Source organism: Macrosteles quadrilineatus, unplaced genomic scaffold (assembly GCF_028750875.1).
Source record: "Macrosteles quadrilineatus isolate MER2022 unplaced genomic scaffold, UCM_ALF_1.0 Scaffold_3__2_contigs__length_128488019, whole genome shotgun sequence".
Taxonomy (NCBI): Eukaryota; Metazoa; Arthropoda; class Insecta; order Hemiptera; family Cicadellidae; genus Macrosteles; species Macrosteles quadrilineatus.
The window spans coordinates 126,721,722-126,745,985 of NW_026542596.1; the positions used below are offsets into that span (position 1 = coordinate 126,721,722).

Here is a 24,264-nt window from a genome sequence, read left to right on the forward strand (position 1 = left end):
AACTAGTCTATGTAAATTCCATCCATTATAGCTGTGAATGTAAATTGAGAAGAGCTTAAGCTTTACATTTTAAGGAATAGTTTTAAAGTGTAGTTGTTACTAGTATAGCTAATGTTCGACTTAAGCAGTGTCATTTTGCTGTATTGGGTATTCCGAGTATTTCATGTAAAATGTGTTTAAATGTACAACAAATTATTGGTGTATTCAGGTTTTAAGGATATTACCTAAACTTTTTAGTAAACTTTCTGCAATGTCAAGCGAACAACTTGACTTTTAATTGAAGACTTACTTTACAATGAGCTTGCACAATAAATTGTATTCCACTAACATTTATTATTAAGTACAGTAAGTTCTTGTGCATTTAATTTTCGAACAATAATACGCTTTATATTTTTGCTGCTTTAAATAACTAGCAAACACTTTCATTGAAATTGTACTGTTTACAAAACCATAAACATGATGATGTTTTCCTTATTTGGAAAAAGACTATAAGCGTATGAGGATTAAGTTTGTAGTTCACAGGATTGCTGCCTAGGTGGCAGCACCTCTCCTTTAGGTTAAAGGTGCTGAAACCAACCTGTGGTCTTACCATTCATAGATTTAGAGAATATATAACAGTTTGTAAAGGTGCGTTTTGCTAGGAACGACTGGTGCGACTTAAGCTGATGTAAACTGTTGATTTTAGCGTCTGCACTCTCTCAGATGAATTGTTGAGTTTTACATAAGTGTATGGTGTTAATCCATAATTACCGGTAATCAATAAGCTAGTAAATTTTCTTCTGAGTGAGGCATCGAAAGCCAAATAATTCCTAGGATTCTTAAATGCTAATAAGCAGAAAACTCGTTCAACACAAAACTGATGAGGGTATAGCACAGATGAGTTGAGTAAGGTACATAAGAAACATTCAATGGCACACTTAAGTGGTGCCTATCACTAGTAATGGTGTCTAAGACAAGGTTTAACGCTTTCCTCACCCTCATGTACGAACATTTTCTCAAAAAAAAAAAAAAAAAAAAAACAGCAGGCGTCTTTATCCCAGCTATGTAATATTGATTCATGGTTTGTGCTCTTGTGGTTTTATATGCACGATTAGAATTTTACCCTCCTTGCAACAAAATATTTGGAGGGCTTTAAATTATGTTGGAGGGCTTGTCACGAATATCTTTTTCTCTGATTCAAGAACTGTTTTATCTATATTCTGTGAATTGTTGGATTAGTTTCTCCTCCTAGATAAGTTAAAATTATGGATTGGTTTATAACGTTGGGTTAACAGTTTTCAAAAAAAAAAAGCTCACAGTAGACGATGCTGTGCTCTGTGCGATAGGAACAGTCTGCACCGCTCAGGCTCTTCCTTGCTCCTCACGACAAACTAGAGCTGAAAGCGCTTGGTTGTCCCATCATCGTGTTTCTTCTGTATCTTACTTCTCTGTGGGGTTCAATTTAATTTTATACTTTGCTTTAATACTTTTCATTGATATAATTAATTGAAATATCAAAACCTTGTCAGCCAAATGCTATTACAACCCGTGACCAAAAGAATAGATGAACTAGGATTTATTTTCACGTAGTTATAACCTCACTGTGGCTGGTCAGGGCAGAACCTCAAGACTGGTGACAGTAGTTTTGAGCTTAACAAGACAACTTAAACCCTTTATCTGTCGCTCCAAGCTAAACACACCTTAAGAGTCTTCCGTAGTGGAAGCCATGTTGGATTTCTTCCCCTTAAGAACAATGTTAAACATTACATCATTTGTGGACACGTAACGGCGTTATTTGTTAAGATATAGCTTTGAAATTTACAATTCGTATTTTTAACATAATATACTCGTGACTGAGGTTTTTGAATTTCAAAAATCCATTTTCATTTCCTTTCAATAATTAGCTTAATTTTAAGCTAATTAATAATCAATTATTCATTATAAAAATTAAAAATTGTGAAATAAAAAACGTCAATCTCTAGAGGACCGCAATTCCTCAAATTTAACTCCTTATCCATAATTATATGACAATTTACTGATGAGATATTTGGACCCAAAGTTAACATTGTTCTTATGGGGAAGAAATCCAACATGGCTTCCACTACGGAAGACTCTTAAGTAGAGATATACCTGTATCTCTAAAAAAAACTTTCTTTACACCAAAGAAGTTTTTCTTCAATGTGTCATCTAGTGTATGCTTGCTTTGTGAATCATAATGAAGACTATTCACATTTTCACTGTTTGATTTCACAAACAATAAAAACTATTAGTACAGTTTGGAAGGTTGTTTATGTATCAAAGCTTAAGGCTGTGATGACTCTTGTTCATGCTCACTATTTACTCATGTAACTGTCTAGTCAACTAAGAGTGGTATGTGTATTTTTTGTGTCAAATTAAAAGTTAGCAATTACTTTTATGATTGAGAATAAACAATGCTCCAATATTTGCTGATTGATTGCTTAACCTTTATTGTACCTGTTTTACCTCATGTTATATTATGTTTACACAAGTTAAGTTGGCTTAAATGCTAAACAGGAAATAAAATAAAGTAAGTAAAATAGGCACAAAGCTCCAGTGTATGTGTATGTGTAGTACAATGAACTGGAGGGAAAATTTAACCTTCTATGAATTGGCTTTCCAATCCAGCGTTCTGAATATGCTCCATGAAGATTATGTATACTTTTGTTTTTCCCTGGTTTATCCTACTGCTGCGCACCCTGTAGTGGAAATCTCTAATCTATAAACGTAGGTTTTACTAAAACCTACAGTATGTCAGTATTTACAAAGTTATCACCAGTGCTGTGAAGAGGACAACACAGGGCCAAACTTACACGACTTAAGAGAATGCATCCCCAGAAGCTTTTTTTATTACATGTAACATGTTAGCATACTATTCTCAAACAAACTCTATATATAAAGGTAATAAGGATCTCAAACTTTTAGGAAAACTGTAAGCCTCTATCAACCGAATTCTTGAATAAAAGGTCTTTATAGGACACTTGCAAAAAAAATGGGGTTTTCAATAAACCTCCTAACGGCACGAACCTTAATGAAAGGTGAAATTGACAGCACGTGTGTGAATATTTATATCTAATGATGTGGAATATTTAATTTTAGTTTTCTAACCTTTTAATACGTGAGTCTTCCAATTGATTACATATTTAGTTTAGCTTTAACACAATGATGATGTTGCATGAAACAAGAACCGTTTAGTTTGGGAAGAGCCTTATGGGTTTTAAGTTGGTAAAAACTAATTCATCTGTAGAGTATTTTGCCTTGCCAGGGACATTAATATTGATTCGTATCAAGATGAAACGCCTAATCATCCAGCAGTTTGCATCGGACAAGGCAGTAAAGAACCACAAAATCTGCTCTACTTGTTGCGGAGCACAGGCAGAACTAGTTAAATATAAAGGCAAAAACCTATCCCAAACCATTTACTAGTCAGCTTATTTCTAAATTGGAATATTTTTACAAAGTGATTCATTATTTGCAAACCCATGAGGCTGATCTTATGTTGTGTAAACTTTATCAATACTCCTTAGCTCTAATCCTCTCTAAAGCTAGCTGAGCTCTATCTCTTTAAAAAAAACTACTTATCAAGCATATTGTTGCGCAACAAGTTTGGAAGAAAAATAAATTATTGTTTGCAACCCAGGGGATATCCCCTTTAGTAAAAATGAATGTATGAGAGGAAGTCATTAAAACAATTCAACAATGGTCGAGAAGAAAAAATATTTATTTCGAACCCATTCAACTTATTTGTGTTCCAAAACGATAACAATTGTCCTTAGATTAAAACAAAACAACTGAATCTTCAGATCCACTTTACCACACATGGGCAGAAAAAGTAACGTACAAAAGCAAATCAAAGTGTTGGTTTTCAAAATACAAAATGTCAGAAATTACAAATCAAACTACATGAGTATACAATTTGATTGTAAATCGAACTATGTTAGATTCGTTTTAGTGCAAACTTATCCACAGTCTTTTCTTGGTACTTGTACAGCTTTCAAAAAATACTACCATTTAAAAAGGACATGGGCTGATTTTACTGAGATCATAATTTAAGCTTGATAATCCCTATCTTAGGTTTTAATTGGATGAAATAATCTATAGAAAGCGAACACACTCAAAAACAAGAAACCCATTCAAGGAGCTCACGTAAGGACAAGTAACCGACCCAAACTAAGCAATTAGAATTTCAACTCCAGGTACTTCGTACATGAATGAATTTCAAATATTCCGAATTTAATAGAAATAAAAAAGCGTTACTTGTATTTATTCGTAATGATGTTGGGTCAAATTGAGAAAATGCGGGGAACAAATGAACAGTACATTCCTAAAGACAAATTTAGGTTCACAGAAACAATACAAAACCCCTGTAACAATTTGAAAGCGGAAAATATATACATGCACACTAGTGTTATTTGTAACTCAGGCAAAGGTTAAACAAGCGATTCCACCTATACCCACTGCTTTCTTAGTAATTTACAGTACAGTTATTTCACAATAAACCAAGAATACCAAACACAATCTTATCTCACTGTAGTCACCACTAGCTTCTATATATTAATAGGCAAGCATGTTTTTTTAAACCTTTTTTATCAGCTCGTGTGCATCACAAGGAAAATCTATGCATACTTTTGGAAAGATATTTTCCTGTAGATGTGCAGAATCCCTCTGCAAATTAAAATAGGCTCAAAAATAAGCACACAAATGAAAAAAATAAAAAAAAATAACATGGGTCTCATGGGTTGCCATGCTGGTGACGAAATAACAACAAAAAATAAACAGAAAATCAAAACAAATGGAAGAAATTCCAATCTCATGTATTATTTACAGCGTGGGATGAAAATAGTAGAGAAGTCTGTACATGAAATATTTTTGTTCGAGTTTTCGACCGCTAGACGAACTCTAGTATAACGTATACCACAACACTATTGGGCTTCTTTAGCTCACCACACAGACCAGAAGGTCCATGGTGGCAGGCTGTTGAGGTTAATTGATTTAAATGTTTTGAAAAGTTGAGGGGAGCGAGCTGATAGTGTGGGGCTTCGGGTCCCGAGGGCCCAGGTTCAGTTCCCATCAATCCTAATGGATTTTATCCATAAGATAATGCCATCTAGGACTAGCCTGAAGTAATGTGTAAAACAGTTCTGGGCTAGAACCCAGTGTCCTAGGATACAAAGGTGGGACAAAAAAAAATTAAACTCGGTGCAAAAGACCTGGTTGTGTACTCGAAATTTGAAAACTTTAATTTCAATTTGCAAAGCTTTAGACGAATATTGCAACATCTTTCATTAAGACTATACAAAATAACATGTAAAAGAAACTTATGTTGTTTTATAAAAATTGTCCATGATTATTCATTAAAAATTCTTATTACTTTCAAATGCATTTATCCAAAGTATTTTTTATACATAAATATATAAACCATTGATTATTCTTTATATGTTTTATCATTTGAGCAAAAAAGAAATAAAAAATATTTAAAAAAATTATGATTGATAACTCATCCAACAAATATTAAAGTTCAAGTTTAGTTGTTTAGCGTAACCTCATAAACCAATGGTAAATGGGTATTATTTTAATGTATATCTTTTATTACATTTCTAAGAAAACCAGCCCATTCTCCTTTTTAACCAAACATGAAATGCACTTACTGGTCAATGTGCCTTTGCATAAAAGGAATTAAATTACAGCATCCCTATAGTAATTTATAAAAAATATATAATCCTTAACTCTTAACAACAAATTACATGAAAATCAATCAGCAATACAATTTCACAATATACTGAAAAAGTGTTTTGTAATGAGAAATTATTTTTAGGCAGGTGGTTTAACTTGAAAAAAAAAATTAATAAGTGTTGAATAAATCAGCTTAATATTAAATAATTTGTACCAACCCAACCAACAGGTTCAGAATCATCTTGAAACTGTATTAGTAATTGAATATTTACACCAGTGCCGACCAAAAAAGCCTAAACATATGGGAAAACATGATCCCTCCTTTTAATATTTGCCCTACTTATTACTACCAACCTTAACACAAGTTGGTCATATGGGGATTAAAAATTATATTTACTATGTTTTAAACAAACCCCCCAAGAATTAGCCAACACATTATTGTAATTTGGCTTGTTGAAAGAATAATTTTTCATGGACTTGATCTAGATTTATAAGCAGTATGAATGTCCTTGAAAAGGCTAGCCATGAAAATATTTTTACAATGACAGTAATAATCATATTTAGAGGGTTAAACAAATAACTAAATATTGACATTTCTAATCATGGCTAAGATCTACAATTTAATAAACGTGTCTAAAGAAGCCTTAAACTTTAAAAAGCATATTGTAAAGGCTGATTCAAAGCACCATAACTTAGTTGTTAATAAAATTTATTTATTTAATTAGATTGTCTTAAACTATGCCAGACTAACAGCACATTTCTTTCAAAATGGGAAAAATACTTGGGGTTTGTTTAAAAATTAAATTAAAATTTGCATACCGGTTTAAAAATTTAGTAGACATCATTTGATCATCTAGATACTAAACAATTTTTAGATGACATATTCAGTTATGCTATTTTATTTAAAACATGTTTTATTAGTTATGGGAATATTTTGTATAACAGTATGTTTCATTGAGAATTGTTTGCTCGAGCAGTTTTGTGATTGGTTATGTTGAGAACATCTCAATAATCATGGCAGTTTAAGCATATATATACCAACCAAAATAGGTATTTAACAAGGATAAACTGATAAATGGGAAAGCTATGTTTGGCTGTATCGCCGGGTTGTTAAAGCTTCCAAATAAGTTTATAGATATTAAACCAAAATAAACCCCTCATAAGAACAACACTCTTATTTATAAAAACGAATAAATATGATATTATAAGTGAGAACGAATAAATATGATATTCAAGCTGCGAAACTGTCGTCTCACAGTATGTATGTTACACAGCGAGATAGGAATGCACATAGATAACATACATTTTACAATTCATAAAATTACATCCTAACCAAATTTATTTCTAGTATGTTGACAAAACACTAATTTGGTTTTAGCTAAGGATACAAAATAATTGATTCAGTTTGAACTTATAAATTGATTACAGTATGTGTTAAATGTTATGATCACAGAGCGACACGTATTACAAAGCAGTAGTCGAACATTAACATCAGTTCAAAACAAACTCCGTAGGACCATGAATGCTACATCAGTAAGTATATAACTTATGGACATTGCAGTATCCGACTTGAGGTGAAGAAAGGTAAAAATAATTAAGCGATTCGAGTCTCTCAACACTTAGCGATTTAATCTTTCTGTTATCACTCCCCATGAAATAAAAATATAAACAAATTTTTTTCCTGTGAAAACATTACAATTTTCAACATCCTAAACAAAAATAAACAAATTATGTAGTATTAAGTGTAACAGCCCCCCTCCCACCCGTTAAATTATTTGTTATCGTTCGCTTCACGTCAGCCACTCGCCTTCTCACTCATATAAAAACAGCCTTTCCATCTTCACAGGATTTGTCAGCCATTATTTGTCAAGGGCTGTGTTGGTTTTGATTGCAATCACACACTCCTCCCCGCAAGCCTTTAAGACAGTGCACTGAAACATGACAACATTTTCATCAGGATATCCTAAATAAGTCATTTTTAAGCGTAGATTACATAAATGTCGGTAAAGGTCTCAGAAGAGATTAACAAGAGGTGGTTTAAATATTTTAAGCTTCTAATGGTTGACACTAGAGGCTTAACTTGTTGCCAGCTAGAAACAAGTTTGTGGTTGTTTTTGTACACTAGGCCTACACTATGTCAATGGGTTTTTAGTGTCATGAAAAACAAGATGACTGGACCCTTACTACCAAACAACACAGTAGAAAAATTCATAAAAACAAATTGATACTTTTCATGACCACAAATAAAGTAATATTCTGAAAAAAGGAAATACTGTAGTAATACTGTTTGTACTGTAATAAACAGGTAGTAATTTATTTGTCAACGTGGCAATGGACTATACGATGCGTATGGTAAAATAACAAAGGTAAAATTTCATTTTAATTCATCAAGAAAGTCTTGTAAATATGGAAAATTAGGGGTTTGAGGATCCCAGAAATTTTTGGTCTGTTCAAATCAGCGTATTTGTGACTCGAGCCTCCAGTGAGAGGCTATAAGTAAACATCCTGCCTCGTAACAAAATGGTTGCTTGTATCTTTAATTTTGACAACAAGTTCTGTACTGTATACGTGTTAAAGATAAATATATATATATATATCATTTCATTATGAAAATCCACTTACCAACAACTCCTTGCCAGCATCATATTCAGACTTGAGCTGAGAACCCAGGTCACCGTCAGGAACCTTGAGATCTTCACGTAAGTCACCATTGTCAGACATCAGACACAAATAGCCATCATCCGAAATATCTGTAAGCTGAAAAATACAATGACGGTTAATCAAGAGGAACACAGGAAACAACATAGGATTAACTATATGTGAATTATTTATATGAAGATCTTTATAATAAGTTTTTCACAGGGGTTCCAGCAACTAGGATGGACGGGAAATTGTACAATAATTTGGGACTAGACTTTTATTTCCTTCCCGATTTTTGGAAAAGGACGGGATTTCCCACCAAAAGCAACAAATTTTGAGAAAACATTTTTGCAGATGGCAGTCTTTGTGGCACTGTATTCTAAAAAGTGATAATGGGTAAAAATAAACAAGTAACATTTTTTTACTGAAAAACAAACATATTTTGGATTAAATCTTAATTCTTGGTTTCGATAGTAGCCCAATCACAGACACAAGTAAAATACAGGAATTTAAAATATAGTATCCAAATCCAAAATATTTAGACACAAAAAAGAACACTAGTTAAAATATGATAAAATACAACCCAGAAAAAAAAACAGTCCTTACTGTCTTGATACTTGATGTTTTATCAGTTCTTAAACTTACAATAGATTTTCAACTGTTAAAGCTATAGAACAGCAACAACTTTGTGAGAATCTCACGCAAATTTCATAATAATTTCTTATGATCACGGCCACAACTGTGATGATTTCTCATCCAAGATCATATCTTAAAATCTCAAGTATCTAATGCACTTGCAGCAACAGAGTGATCATTACATAAGATTGCAGCAATGCCAGAATAAAAGAAACTGAATAGCACGAATATAAGAAACGTTGTGAGTGTCTGACTTGATCGGGCAACAATCATAATACTCGCGATTGCGGCAACATTATGTGATTTTACTTGAGATTACGGTAACATCTGTTATTTCCTACAATAATCATTTTAACACCTCTGGCTGTTTATCACGGTCACGGAAATAACTGGTGATGATTTACTGCAAATCACAGCATCCTTACAAAACTACCTATGTATATGAGTAGAGATTATAACATCACATTAAAACATTATCAACTTTAAGCAAACATACCTGGTAGTCCTCACGTTTAACAAAAGGTACGTCCATGTTGTGGGTAGAAGGACAGATATCTTCATACTTCTTTCCAGTAAATATATCCAAGCCCACAAGATGGACTTTGGCATGCCCGTGTTTACCAGTCTTTGAGGTTGACATTTCCACTATTTTACATGGCCGAGCCTAAAAAATATCATTAACGTTATAATAAAACAAGTGTAAAATGGTAATTGAACTTCTTTCTAGTCTCTAATGAGTCTATAGTGTAATAAGTTTAAGTGTACTCCCTAATGAGTTTGACAGCCGTAGTAAAAAAATTGTTAAATAGATCAAAACTAGTTTAAACTTTTTTTAATAAATGACACAGTACCGGTACTATATGTTATGGTATTTAAAACTTAAAAAGATAGTAATTATTACTGCATAAGTAAAATAAACTGTTTAAATCAACATATTTAAAAATAGTGACACCTATATTTAGATTCTTTCGACAATACAACTAGACATTCCATCCCCATGTCAAATTTGTAGCCAGATTTTTTATCAAAATCGTCAATAGTTGATGTAAGACACCTACAGACTACGATTTAGGAATACTAAATTCTGTCGAATCCACAAACCTTTTAGGGAATGACTTAAGGTGAGCTATAGCTATTGTTATGACCCATCAACCTGGGGTCAGTAACAAAAGATAAGGTATAAAATGGAATTTTAGACATTAGTGTATTCAGTGACTGGCTCACACAACTACGTTCTTTTTTAATAAAAACTTGGCAATAGCTGGTCCATATAGATGGGATGTCTACTTCAGTATCCAATAGTCAATGATAATACCTTCAAAATTCTTAAACTGCACGCAATAAACTTGTTGGCCATTGAGGTTAAAATTAGGTCTTGTCCCAATTAAGCTGGATTACCAACACACTACCAGTACAATACTGTGATAAAGATGCTAACAGAAGTCTCTACGGTTAACCAGAGTGTGAAATCCAGAGCAGGTAAGCTATATTTTGCCCAGGTAGAGGCAGTTAAGCAAAATTTGGTTGTTACTGAATGTCCACTTATTTGTAAGGCTAAATCCAAACGTACCTTGAGCATAACAAATCCGTTTTTACGCAGAGCTGAGCACTGCTGTGGGTAAGTAACTGAGGCACCAGAGTCTCCGGTCTCAAAGTGGGTGTCCTCAATGTCAGCCATTTTTGTAAATTAGGTTTTCTGAAATTTCACATGGCATTAATTTATTAAATAGGTATCATATATTAGACCATATAATTACTAATTGAATTGTCAATTTGAACAAATCATAAAGTCTGATTTTGAAAATATTTTTTCAGTTTTAATCATTTGCGATCGGAATGAATATTTGCCGCTTAGCGCGTGGAAGTCGGATTTTTTTCTATACCGGTAGCAGTTATCCTTTGCAATCAGATTGGCAAACATGAAATCCTACAAACGCTTGGGCATCCAGTAGGACTGGCCGACAACAATATTTTAGTTTGTAATATTCCAAACTGTGGTATGATGCCTGTAGAGTGCTACAACCTAATAAGGAATTGATAAACTAAAGGATCAGCAGGCTTGCAATATCGTATTTTTTATCGTACAAATTGTGGTGGAAACAACTAAAATGAACACCTATTGTCCTGACACAAGTGCTGTCATAATCATCATTGTTTTGGTTCAGTTTTACGTGAGGTTTTCTCGATAAATTTTGTGTTTATTTGTGTTAAAATGAAGTTTTATGTTTTTATGTACATTAGAGTTGGTTATAAGAATACTTAGTACGTTTAACGTATAGGCCTAAACTTTTATCATAATTAGGCCTACAATAAAACTTTTTATCCCGTATAAAACAAATTTAGTAGTAAGAATGGAGTTAAGTTTGTTTTTATTCCCGTATATTTAACTAAGTAATAATGGACGATCGTTAAGATCAGACGAATTGAGAGGCTTGTTATTTGCTGATGAAGTTGTTGACAATCCTGATATTTACTATGGAAGCGGTGTTAATTTGACTGATTTAGCTGCAGAGTGAAGACTTTATTCGAGAAGAAGTATATGAGGGATATGAAGCCTATGGAAATTTGGAAGAGGATGGTTGAAGTAGTGAAGTTCAAGCAGCTCATGTGGAATTTAATGGACATTTCAAAGGCACGGAAGTGGCAAACAAAAGTGAAAATAATGATGGCACGGAAGTTGAAGATGAAGGTGCCCAAGGGCCAGAAAATGAATAAGGTATGGGTGTGTCAGGAGGCAGGACAGTGGAAGGTATGGTCTGAAGGGGATGACATTTTAATAGTAGAAGGTATGGTCTGAAGGGGATGACATTTTAATAGTAGAAGGTATGGTCTGAAGGGGATGAAATTTTAATAAGTTTCTGTAAAACATGATAGTGGTTATAAGCCACCAAATGACTAAACACTAACTATACGACTTACAAATTGTTTCAGCTTATTTTTACAGATGCTTTAATGTTAGAAATAGTGAAAGAAACAACCCGATATGCTTCACAAAAAATGCAGAAGAATAGGGCCTAGGCCTACACCACTTAAGAAGAAATCCATCTGGCTTTCGTGTAACGACCTTACATTGCAAGAGTTGAAAGCTTTTTTTGGACTCATAAATAACATGGCGATGAATGAGAAACCAGAGATCAGTAACTACTCATCAAACTATTGGGTTGACTACCAACCATTCTTCAAAGATGTCTTCAGTAAAGAGATATTTTTACAAATCTTCTTAAATCTGCAAGGTCTTTCCACCCCTATCTGGTAGCAGTAGCTGGGACTTCAACTCTATCAGGAAAGGTGGGAAATGACACTGCATGCCTCAATAAGAAATTAGAGAGTATTTTATCCCACAGAATGAAGTGTAGACGAAGCATGGTTGGGCTCAAAGGAAGGATCCTATTTAAATCCTACAACTAAGACCATTAAATTAAGGCCATTAAATGGGGAATCAAGGTCTTCATCCTGTCAGACTTGACTACGGGTTATATTTGTGCTATTGAGCCATATGGTATTTAAAACAAATACAGTTTGCTTTATTAGGGCTGACTAGTCTAAGTGTCTTACACTTAGTAGACAAACTGAAGCAACTTTGGGAGTTCTTAAAGGGCTTCACGTTTTCACTGACATATTTTTTTCTAATCTCAATTCGGCAGAAACACAGAATAGGATTACCAGAAGAAGTGAGACCAGTAAGGCCTAAAAGTAGAGAGCAAAAACCAAACAAACAAGAACCCTCACATAAACCTGAGCTGAAATTAAAACTGGGGAAATCAAAATCTACAGAAAAAATTACGAAGTATCTCTTTTGTTGTAAAAAGACAAAAACTTTGTGGCTGTTCTAAGTCCAACAATGTACGGTGATAACTCTGCCGAAACGGTAAGGCGCTACAAGAAAGGGGGAGTAGGGGAGTTGGTGAAAAAGCCTGGTGCAGTTATGGTAATAAGCATATGGGTGGTGTGGACATCGCAGATCAGTAAGTAGGCTACTATTCATTATATTCATTCCCCATAACATCCCTGAAACGGCGTAGGAAAATGTTCTTTTGACTTTTGGAAACCACAATTGTAAAATTATTCTTTCTAGACAATGTCAATTAAGAAAGGGAAAAAGTTGTTCCCCAGAGACGTTAGAAAAATGTTGACACTGGTTGGAGAAGAAATGTCAAATAAACGAGGAAAACTTGGCGTAGAGGACGAGGACTAAATGGGAAACTACCTCTGCCCTATCCGCTTGATGAAGGTAAAACAAAGGATTGCACAGTGTGTAGCGATATAAGACAAGGAAAAGAAAGAAAAGGTTAACTTTTTTAACAATCCCAGACTTCATATAGGTGAATGTTGTAAAATATACCACTCAGGGGAAAAAATCAAAGAAGATTAAAAGAGAACTTTCAACTTGTTGTTTGTATGAGTAACAAATACAATCAGGTTTAGTAAATACATAAGATATTTCACTTTAGCCATCCGATCACAAAGGATTAAATCATCAAACCAAGATGATATCTTGTGTTCAGCTTATTCAATGATGCAATTTTAGCCTTATTTAGCCAAAACAGGGTTGTGGCCAATCAACGAGGATGTTTTTACGTCTGATGATTTTTTACCATCGTACGTCACGGACCGTGAGTTACCCAGCACATCAACATTAAATCATATTCCCAATGATGCATCAACATCAGTAAATTCCAGTTTATCTGGTACCTGGACATCAACCAACAATTCTTGTGAAGCGTTGTTTTCAAATGCTAATCAGTTGTAAACCTTGCCAATTGATTCACCAGGCATTTTGCCCCCAATTACAGCCAGAGTTTTAGACCTAGGCCTATCTTCGCCATGTCAATCACACTCCAAATCAGGTCCTGTAATAACACCTGAAAGCATTGGGCCATTTCCGAAATCCAGCCCTAGAGTCTCTAATCTGCCTACATCCAAAGGGAGAGTAAAAGGTAAAACACGCATACTAACAGATACGCCAGAAAAAGAAAGGCTAATCTTGATTGGATAGGAAAAAGTTGAAAAGCAGAGAAAGAAAGAAGAAATAGAAAAAAAGAAAGAGAAGAAAATTGTTCAGCATTGAAAATTCAAACGTTAGGCCTTAATGAAAAAAGCTCAAGACGAAGAAGATCAAAACCAGTGCAATTGAAGACTCAACTTCTGCAGAAGAAAATTCAATCTCTAGTGGAGAAAGTAACTTCATCCTTAGTAGTGAGGAAGAACTTGAAATGAACCTCATATAAATCAAAAAATATTGGGACTTAACGACTTTGTGTTGGTCAAGTTTCATACAAAAAAAACCCATTCAAATACTTTGCAGGTCAAATTGAAGAACTGATTGGACTTCATGAGTAAGTCAACTTTCTTCGCACTCAAGATAAGAGAAAGTTTTTCTTTCCCCCAAATAAGGATTTGAGTGATGTGTCAATTGAAGACATTTGTTTAAAACTTCCCCCTCCAACCATTATAGGAGGTACTGAACGTGCTATAGAGGGCTTAACTTTTAAACTTGACCTAAGCCATTACAATATGGGATAGCCTAGTATTTATGTAGGCCTAAAGAGAAAATGTAAAAAACATGAAATATATAGAGTCAAAACTGAATGCCGCCGGTTTTATACTTCCCCACCCAGTGTATGAAAAACCTATATGAAACTGCCCCAATGTTGGGGTAGTTTCATACAAATACAAAACACATTGGTTGGAAATATTTTTTTAAAGCTAATATTCTCTTGTTTTTTTTAGTTGAAAATATGATATTCTGAATGCCTATTAAGCTTACATAATTATTAATCATTTATTTGGAGCTTAAAATAAGCGAAAACAAAAATTTAAAAAAATTACGAGTAAAAATTTTTGAAAATTGTATGAATGTGCCCCACTCTCCCCTACAACTCTATTCACCTAGACAATGAAAATGTCATAGTAGGCCTATTTTTTTTCCTATAGCCTAGAGTTAAATTTTACAGGTAAACACACAAATTTTCTGTAATATAGCCTTTACCTTTTTCAGGTAAATATGCTGATTGGGATTTAACTTAATAACTAAAATTTAGTAAAATATTTTTTAGGCTTTAGTATAAAATGATTCTAAAAAGGTTGTGAAACTAAGCGATTTGGTGTAAGCGATAATTAAATTTAATATCAAAGTTATTGTACCCTAGTCTATATGAAAAACATTAAGATATAAACAGTAGGCCTATTTCATATTTTCCAAAAATACTTTTTCATCATAAGTTAGCTTACTAGGCCTACAGCAAAAATAGCCGTTTTTAATGCATGTGGGTCTAAAGTAGCATTTTTACTCTCTAGTGAATAAAAGCGATTTTAGCCCCTAGGGAGTAAAAATCAGCTGTTGTCAATTCAGTTGTAAAAATTGCAATAGGCTTAGTAGCTTTAACAGTTGCATGTATAAACGTAGGTACTGGTAAGTATGAATTATTTAATCGATTGTAGTTAATTGTTGCCTCATCATAAATAGTTGGACATATCAATAAAATAATGTACACTAACACAATCGTCTTAGTAGAAACTATTGAATCACTTACTAAACAGCTGCTTGTTTCCATTAGCAAAATAAATTTGAAACAAGTAAAAAGTATAGTTTTGACAGGTTTGCTGAAAAATATTTTAGTTTTGTAACATAAGTTAAGTTTGTTCAAATAATGGTACAATAATATGATGAAAAATATAGTTCATGTAACAGGCAAAGAGTGTCTTTCAACCCTCAACTTTAAGCATGGCATTCCCCATGTAATATATGTGCCTTATAGTTTGTCATAACTTGGATACTCTATGGGCTGTGCTCCCTACCACAATTCGTAAGAATAAAGATCTTCTATGTTCAACCATCAACATGAAAGCATCTCTTATTTCAGAGCCTTGTCTAAATGTCAGTACAAGTTACATATTTAGTAAAGATGGTTTTAAGTGTCAATAATTGTTAGTGTTGCTATAAAAGAAATAGTATACATTACAGATTGTGGCGACGAGGAAAAAGTTGTATAGTAAAAAGAGTACTAAATTTGATCTTCAAGTTTTTCAGGTATGTTTCAGGACTAGGCCTAGCTTCTATTCCAGTCAAGAAGATAAACATACTATTATAAATTGAAAGTGACAGACTATTTTCGATTCATTTTATATTTTAGTAACTTAATCTTTCAAATTGATATTTTTTTCTGAAAGTGTTAAGCCTAAAAACTTGTAATATAGGCCTAAAGGAACTTTCAACTTTCATGTTTGAACAAACTTTCATGTCTGAACAGACTTTCATGTTAGAACAAACTTTCATGTTCATTGATTTGCATGTTAGGCAGAACATTGCAATGGTGTTTTAGTGATGTCACTTGTAGGTAATATATCTGAATTTGATGATTCTTGTGAAGAATGGGACTTATATGTACAAAGACTTGAACAATATTTTAGAGCTAACGACATTACTGATAATGGCAAGAAGGCGAGTGTCCTACTCTCTGTTGTGGGTAGGAAGGCTTTTAGAATTTTACATGATTTATGTCAACCAGACAAGCCTGGAGACAAGAAGTACAGTGATTTGGTATCAATATTAAGTAATCACCTAAATCCTAAACCTTCTGAAATAGCGGAACGCTATAAGTTTCAGCATGTTAGACAGGTAAGTGGCCAATCAATTTCAGACTATGTGGTCTCACTTCAAAGGGCCGCTAAACACAATTTTTCTCAAAGAGATGTCTCCTTACGTGATCAATTTGTTGCGGGACTCCTTAGTGATGTGGTGAAGAAGAAGCTTTTCACAGAGATTGATAGTGAAAAGTTAACTTTTAAAAAAGTTGTTGAAATCGCGTTAGGCGTGGAATCTGCTGACTTAAATACTGCTACCTTACGTCAGCCTTCAAGTAATATTAACTACACTAAAAAGAGTCGCTTTAACCAAAATGGGAGGAAATCTGGGTCATTTCAATCATCTGCTACGAATGGGTCGAAGTCTACCTATGATGGGTCATCACAGGGATCACGGACCACACTTCAATATTCTCAGAGCAAACATTTTGTAAATAGTAGTAATAAGTCGAATCTCTCTCACAGACATCAGTCTAAATATTGTAATTGTTGCGGTAGATCGAATCACATAACCTCAAAATGTAGGTTTAGTTCTTATTCTTGTTTTCATTGTAACACAAAGGGACATTTGTCCAATGTTTGTCCTAAAAAGAAAAACAGTAACAAAGTAAAACATCATAACCTAGAAGTTGATGATAACTTAGTAGAAGACCCAGTGGAGTTAGTTAGGCCTAATGTTGATTTAAATGACGAATCACAAACCTCTGAGTTTGAGTCCTCCGAAGGAATTTTTAACATTAATATGAGTTTCAATGAGGTAAAACCTAGCCTTTGTAAGCCATATACTATGTGTGTGACTATTGAGGGTAAAATGTTGTCTATGGAGTTAGATACGGGTAGTCCTATATCTGCAATTTCAGATAAAGTTTATGAAAAGGAATTCAAGCATGTTCCAATTGTCAGTACTGATCTTGTGCTAAGGTCATATAATGGTAGCCTTATTAAACCAATGGGTTTTTTGAATGTAAATGTTCAGTATGATAAAACTGTCAAAAATGATTTAAGTTTGTATGTAATCTCAAATGGAGGTCCAGCTTTGCTTGGCCGAGATTGGCTAAGTAGCCTAGGTATTGGTAACCTGAACTTAAACAATGTAAAAGTTTCTCCAGAAACTAACCCAAGGGTCGAAGACATTTTCCCTGAAGTAAATGAAGTTTTCTCTGAAAAACTAGGAACATTCAATAAAGGTAAGGTTAGCTTACAGTTAAAATCTGATTCTCACCCTTTATTTTTTAAGCCAAGACCTGTGCCTTTTTCTCTTGTAAAAAAAGTTGAAAATGAGATTGATAGGCTAGTAAATTGTGGTATTCTTGAACCAGTTGAAACTAATGAGTGGGGAACGCCTATTGTGGCAATTCCAAAATCTGATTCTAGTATAAGATTGTGTGGTGATTATTCTGTAACGCTTAACCCTTGTCTTGTTGTAGATCGCTATCCTTTGCCTAAGATTAGCGAATTGTTAAATAAGTTGTCTGGAGGTAAAATATTCAGTAAGATTGATTTGAAACACGCTTATCAACAAATTTTGCTTGACGATGAGTCAAAGAAACTAACAACCATTTCTACGAGTAAAGGTTTGTTCATGTACACAAGAACTCCTTTTGGAATTACTTCAGGGCCTAGCATTTTTCAAAGAATTGTAGACCAGTTGGTAATTGGTATTGAAGGAACGGTAGCGTTTCAAGACGATATTTTGATCTCTGGTAAGAATGATTCAGAACATTTAGAGAACCTCAAACAAGTTTTGACTAGACTAAATGATTGTGGTTTAACAGTATAAGGCCAAGTGTGAATTTTTTCAGACTTCAATCAAGTACTTAGGGTACCAGGTACATTATTGACAGTCAGGGGCTGCACACAGATCCTGATAAGGTAAATGCTATAGTGAGTGCTCCAGCACCATCAAATATTACAGAATTGAAAGCCTTTTTAGGCCTTGTCAACTTTTATGGTTGTTTTGTGCAGGACCTTGCATCAATATTGCATCCTCTGTATCAACTGTTGCGCAAAGATGTTGACTGGGTATGGTCTAAGAAATGCAATGATTCTTTTAACAAAGTCAAAGAACTCATGACTTCTGTTGATTTTTTGGCTCATTACGATCCTAATTTACCATTGAAATTATCATGTGATGCAAGCTCTTACGGCTTGGGGTGTGTTCTTTCAACAATCTTAGAGTCGGGCAAAGAACGTCCAATCGCGTTCGCGTCTAGAGTTTTGTCAAAAGCCGAGAAAGGTTATAGTCAGACGGACAAGGAAGCTTTGTCGATTGTTTTTGGGGTCAAAAGGTTTAATCAATATCTTTTTGGGCGTCATTTTTCACTTGTAACTGATCATAAACCGCTTTTGAGTATTTTTGGGAAGAAAAAGGGCATTCCCCAAATTGCCGCTAATAGGTTGCAGCGGTGGGCATATTTTCTCAGTGCTTATGATTACTCTGTTATTTTTGTAAAGTCTTCGGATCATGGTAATGCTGATGATTTGTCCAGATTGCCGCTGGATGTAAAAGGTAATGACAATCTTGATGATTATGACTTTTTACAATTTATTCAAGAAGGATGTATACCGTTGAGTTCTAAAAATGTAGAATGTGAAACCAAGAAAGATGAAATTTTGTCTTCTGTATTAAGGTATGTACTACATGGTTGGCCGTCAAATATTGATAGTAGTGTGAAATCTTATTTTTACAAAAAAGATGAATTGAATGTAGAAGCAAATTGCCTCATGTGGGGGTACAGAGTTGTAATTCCTAGTAGTCTTAGGCCTAGCCTATTAGCTGAATTACATAAAAATCATTTAGGAATTGTAAAAATGAAAAGTATTGCCAGGTCATGTATGTGGTGGCCGGGAATAGATAAGGATATTGAGAATGTCTCAAATCTTTGTGATTACTGTAACAATTCAAGGCCTAATCCGCCTAAAACTGTATTGCATAGTTGGAATATACCCGAGAAACCTTGGGTAAGAGTACATGCAGATTTTTTTGGTCCAATCAATAACAAAATGTATCTTTTAGTAATTGATGCTTATTCTAAGTTTTTGGAAGTCATTCAGATGAATAGTATAACAAGTTCAGCAACTATGGTTCAGTTGAGAAAAATATTTGCTAGGTATGGTTTACCTCAAGTGTTTGTAACGGACAATGGAAGACAATGGACTTCTGATGAGTTTTCTAAATTCATGTCAAACAATGGTGTTAAGCATTTGTTTACTGCCCCATATCATCCAGCAACTAACGGTGCTGCAGAAAATGCTGTTAAGTCTCTCAAAAAGTGTTGTAAAATAGCTAAAGAATCAAATGTAGATATTGAAACTGCCATTAATAGATTTTTGTTTGATTATCGTAACAGCCAACATTGTACAACTTGTGAATCTCCATCTAAACTCATGTTTGGTCGCTCGTTGCGTACTAGGTTTGACCTGCTTAGACCTTGTAAAAATGAAAATTGGCATCGCAATGTAGAGAAACAAAAAGCAAGTTTTCATGGTAACAGGACTGTTTCTTTCAGTGAAGGTGAATTGGTGTTAGTCCGTGATTATCGTCCAGGTCGTAGGTGGAGCAAGGCTCGCATTGTTAATCCCTTGAGTCCTGTTTCATTTGAAGTGATCATTTTAGATTGTGACACAGTTTGTAAACGACACGCTGACCAAATTTTGCCTTTGAATGTGTGTCAAGACAATGTTTATGTTGGTGGTGACAATAACGTAACGTCTGTAGAGTCAGTAACTAGTGACCTAAACGAAACTTTATCTGTAGCTTCTCCCTTAAAATCTCCGCCTGTCACTAGTACACCAATTGTGCGTTCCGGCAGAAATTCTTTGTCACCGGTTAACCAAGATCCAAGCAGGCCTAACATAGCAACTAGTCCTATAAGCTCTTGCAAACAACCAAGTCCGGTTCATGTTGAACCTGAAAGAAGGTATCCTTTGAGAGATAGAATTAAAAAGAAAATTTTGGATATGTAACCTTTTGTTTTCAGTGAAGGATGAGTTCATAATATATAGATCGTATGAGTTATTCATCATATTGAGTTTTTATTTTAAGTTATGAAAAATATGTTTTATTTTCAGCTAAAGTAAATTCAAGTGAATTGTTTATTGCCCTTATTTCAATTTTATGTTTAGCCTATATTTAATACAAGATGTATTAAATTTTGTACTTTAGATTAAAACAGAAGAATTGTTGATTTTTGTTGTACCACTTGTAATAATTTCCTTTGCTCACGTTTGTTAAAAATAATAAAATTTGATGGTTGTTAAATTCATGTTAGTTAAAAATTATTGTAACTTTTGGAGAATTACAGTAGCCTAAGAATTTTAACAGTGTTCTGTTCTATCGTTTTTGTTAGATCGTGTCAACTTGATTCTTATTTTATATTAATATGTGTAGGTCAAATTCTTTTCATTTTGTTTTACTGCTTTATCTTTGAAGGGGAGGATGATGTAATATATGTGCCTTATAGTTTGTCATAACTTGGATACTCTATGGGCTGTGCTCCCTACCACAATTCGTAAGAATAAAGATCTTCAATGTTCAACCATCAACATGAAAGCATCTCATTTCAGAGCCTTGTCTAAATGTCAGTATAAGTTACATATTTAGTAAAGATGGTTTTAAGTGTCAATAATTGTTAGTGTTGCTATAAAAGAAATAGTATACATTACACCCCAGATAGGCATATCTAAGTTTCTTTACACCATTTCCCATTCCTTCACTTCAGTTTATGGCGGTTTTAATAAAGTCCTAGTTAAGTAATTCCACACAAGAGTGTGTCTCCTAGTGTTTTGGAAGTAAGTTACAGGGCAATAAGACAATTTGGGTCTCCTTGTTTTTTGTAAAGCAGTGCTTATTATGTGTTTAACTTAAGTTAACAATAGTTGTATTTAATCAATTACAGTATTATTGCCTAAAGATTATGTGCTAGACATGGAATCAAGCGACGGAGGATTGATGGACTGTTGGTAAATGTCTAGTAGGCCTACGAGTAGGCTGTTAAATGTTTTGTGAAGCCTACAGGATATTTTCCCCGGCATCTTTATATTGAACCGTCCCGAGAGACAAAAAATGTTATTAGGCTAGCCTAAGTCAAAAATGAAGCTAGGAAATTGAAAGCTTAGGCCACTTATATAATGAGTTTAAGAGAGTGGGTGCCAGTAAACCAAAATCTTAAAAGTTGGCATACTAGCGTGTGTGGAGAGGGGGTTATGCGTGGCAGTGAATGGAAGTTTGGGAGGGTTGGGGGGTTGAGGGGGTGGTAGTAGGATGAGGAATCACAACGTCACAGGCATTGATAAGTCACTCACGGCGCAGCAAACCCTCACCAGGAGGCATGATTTTCATTTCAATTCCAGGAGTTCGGGCATATAGGTATAGGGTGAATGTAGTGAGTCATTTAATTGACTGATCCAACAGTGACAGATGGCAGGATATTTGATATTTTTAACTAGGCCTATTTAAAAAATGAAACTGTTAATATAACCTAACCTAACTTCATTCGCCCTATAAGCCGGAATTCAAATTGGAAAAAAATTATGCCCCCAGGATGAAGTTAGCCAAGCACTGTGTTACATCGCGTTGGCATGGTGCACGGACTGTCAGTGAATGGTGATTCCACCCTGCTTGGCGGATTGCGCTAAGTCACTTTAATTGCTTAATATACCTATAACTTAGACTACTCGGGTTTGTTGTTGTAGACCTTCATTCGATGTTTTCATTATCAGCAAGTAGGCCTACTATGATAAGTTTGGTTAGGTTATAACAGTTCAATGTTACTATAGTTTGGTTAACTTATAAGCTTAGGCCCAGTTTAAAAAGCGAATGAAGGTTTAACAAAGGACTAAGTTAAGTTAATCGAATCGATAACTTATTTTCAATCGATATTAGCGTTACTTAACATAGGCCTAGGTAAGTAGTCCAGTTACAAGAAACTGTACCCCAAACTTAATTTTTTACTTAGTTTAGGCTACACCAGTATAGGCTACGTTATTTCGGTACTTACGTATTATACGGAGGCCACTCATTTTACAGCACGCTGCGGCGGTTAGGTTAGGTTGGGTTATCATAAGTTTTTATGACTCATCTCGTATAGTTCGATTCATAACGAAACTAGGAAAGTTCTACAAACATATTTATGATAACCCAACTTAACCCAACCGCCGCAGCGCGCTGTAAAATAAGTGGCCTCCGTATAATACGTAAGTACCGTTATTTCTAGCTAATCTGGGTGGGAATAGAACGTGTGATATCCTAAGTAAGCTGTCAGTAGAGATAACCAATGCAGGGGATGTTCTCAAAAAAGATTAGCTAGAGGACTAACTTAGGCCCTAGGTCTATGTCTGCTTAACTAAGTTAAAGCATAAGTTTAGGTAATCGAGTTGGAAAGTTAGTTTGTCGTTCTCAGATCAACGTAGATATCCAAGTAACCGAATAATTTACGTTAAAACAGGTTGATCACAACGTGGGTTATGGGGGGGCTTTCATCTCTGCAACGTGATAGTTAAATAACCGCCCCAACAAAGCTACTGAAGAAAATAAACTTGAAAAATGTAAGAAGTCGTATTATGAATTAAAGAATACTATTCCAATACTAGAATAACGAAAATGATAGCGAACTATTAAAAATAATAGAATCAACATGGCGCGAATACCCATCAATGTCAATAAACCCAGCCCAACCGGTCACTTAATTTCAGGTATTTTATTTTCAAAACCACTTGTGTTTCTACTCGTATCAATAACCAGATATTTTACCTCACATAACGTAAACTAAATTTACCAAAAATACATTTATGGCCATGAAATAAGATTAACAAAATAAGGGACTCACATGTGCTGTAAAAGGTAAGAGAACTAGGGAATTTCAGAGAGGCGCAGGCGTACGACGACCACGTTTTCCTTCCTGAACAAGATGGCGTCAAATTGGCTTTAGAGGGGTATCAATAATTGGAGTCAACGCCTTAGAATTTCGTGTCATTACATATACAAGTACTATAAAATATACTGTGCAACGTACTGCACAATGCCAAACAAATGGGCGCTCATGACGTCCATAAGATGCGCAGGAACCCCTTGGGGAATCAAACACTACAAATATGCATCGGTGCATTTCTGGCTATATTAGGCTGGAGTAAGGCCTCAAATAACCTATGGTTCACTCGTCTGGTGGACAAAAGTCAATAAGATAACTAACTTATTGGTGAGTCGGTGGCTCAGTGTCACGGACTTCGGGCCCAAGGCAGAAGTGTCGTGGGTTCGGATCCTGGTCACTGCCACAAACTTATCAGTACAGTTCACCTTTGTACTGTACCGGCTCACCCATTGCTTTGCTGGATACGTTCCAACCACGCACAGATCTGTAGTCTATGTGGACGGGCAAATGCAAGGTTAAAAGAGGCCACCAACCTCTTTAGAAAAAAAAACTTTTTCACCACACTATGATGTTTTTGGCTGTATTACATACGTTAATTGGTGGCTGAAAGTTACGTTTTGCTTGCCATGCCAGCTGTCATAGAAATTTGGGGACCGAGCAGGTTTTTACAGGCCGGGGCCGCAAAATCAGCTGTCCGCTTACTTACTTAAAACATGAATGCATTTTAAATACACAATCAAAATCCATAGCATTGCAATAGAATTGTGTTATCGTTGCCGTTGCCTAGCAACTATTTATTTTTATTTTTGCTGATTCCTCAAATTATTTCTTTACATAACCTTAATGTTGTAGTTGTGTTGACTAT

General features: G+C 34.6%; 1 protein-coding gene across 1 annotated transcript; it reads right to left on the reverse strand.

Moving 5' to 3' along the window:
- Positions 1-3,699: 3,699 nt before the first annotated feature.
- LOC128988705 (eukaryotic translation initiation factor 5A) lies at positions 3,700-23,446 on the reverse strand. Its single transcript, XM_054410269.1, has 5 exons — positions 23,358-23,446; positions 10,517-10,642; positions 9,443-9,610; positions 8,293-8,427; positions 3,700-7,601 (listed from the first exon to the last, which is right to left on the reverse strand). Exons 2-5 carry the CDS (start codon positions 10,622-10,624, stop codon positions 7,530-7,532), a joined length of 483 nt encoding a protein of 160 aa, XP_054266244.1. The 5' UTR covers positions 10,625-10,642; positions 23,358-23,446; the 3' UTR covers positions 3,700-7,529.
- Between the last annotated feature and the right edge of the window lie 818 nt (positions 23,447-24,264).

Bases quoted from the DNA above. Each gene is read 5' to 3' on its own strand.
- LOC128988705 (XM_054410269.1), bottom strand. From the start codon at position 10,624: ATGGCTGACATTGAGGACACCCACTTTGAGACCGGAGACTCTGGTGCC. The intron at 9,611-10,516 runs GTACGTTTGGAT...GATATTTTTTAG, and splicing joins ACGGATTTGTTATGCTCAAG to GCTCGGCCATGTAAAATAGT. The intron at 7,602-8,292 runs GTAAGTGGATTT...GTCATGTTTCAG, and splicing joins ATGCTGGCAAGGAGTTGTTG to TGCACTGTCTTAAAGGCTTG.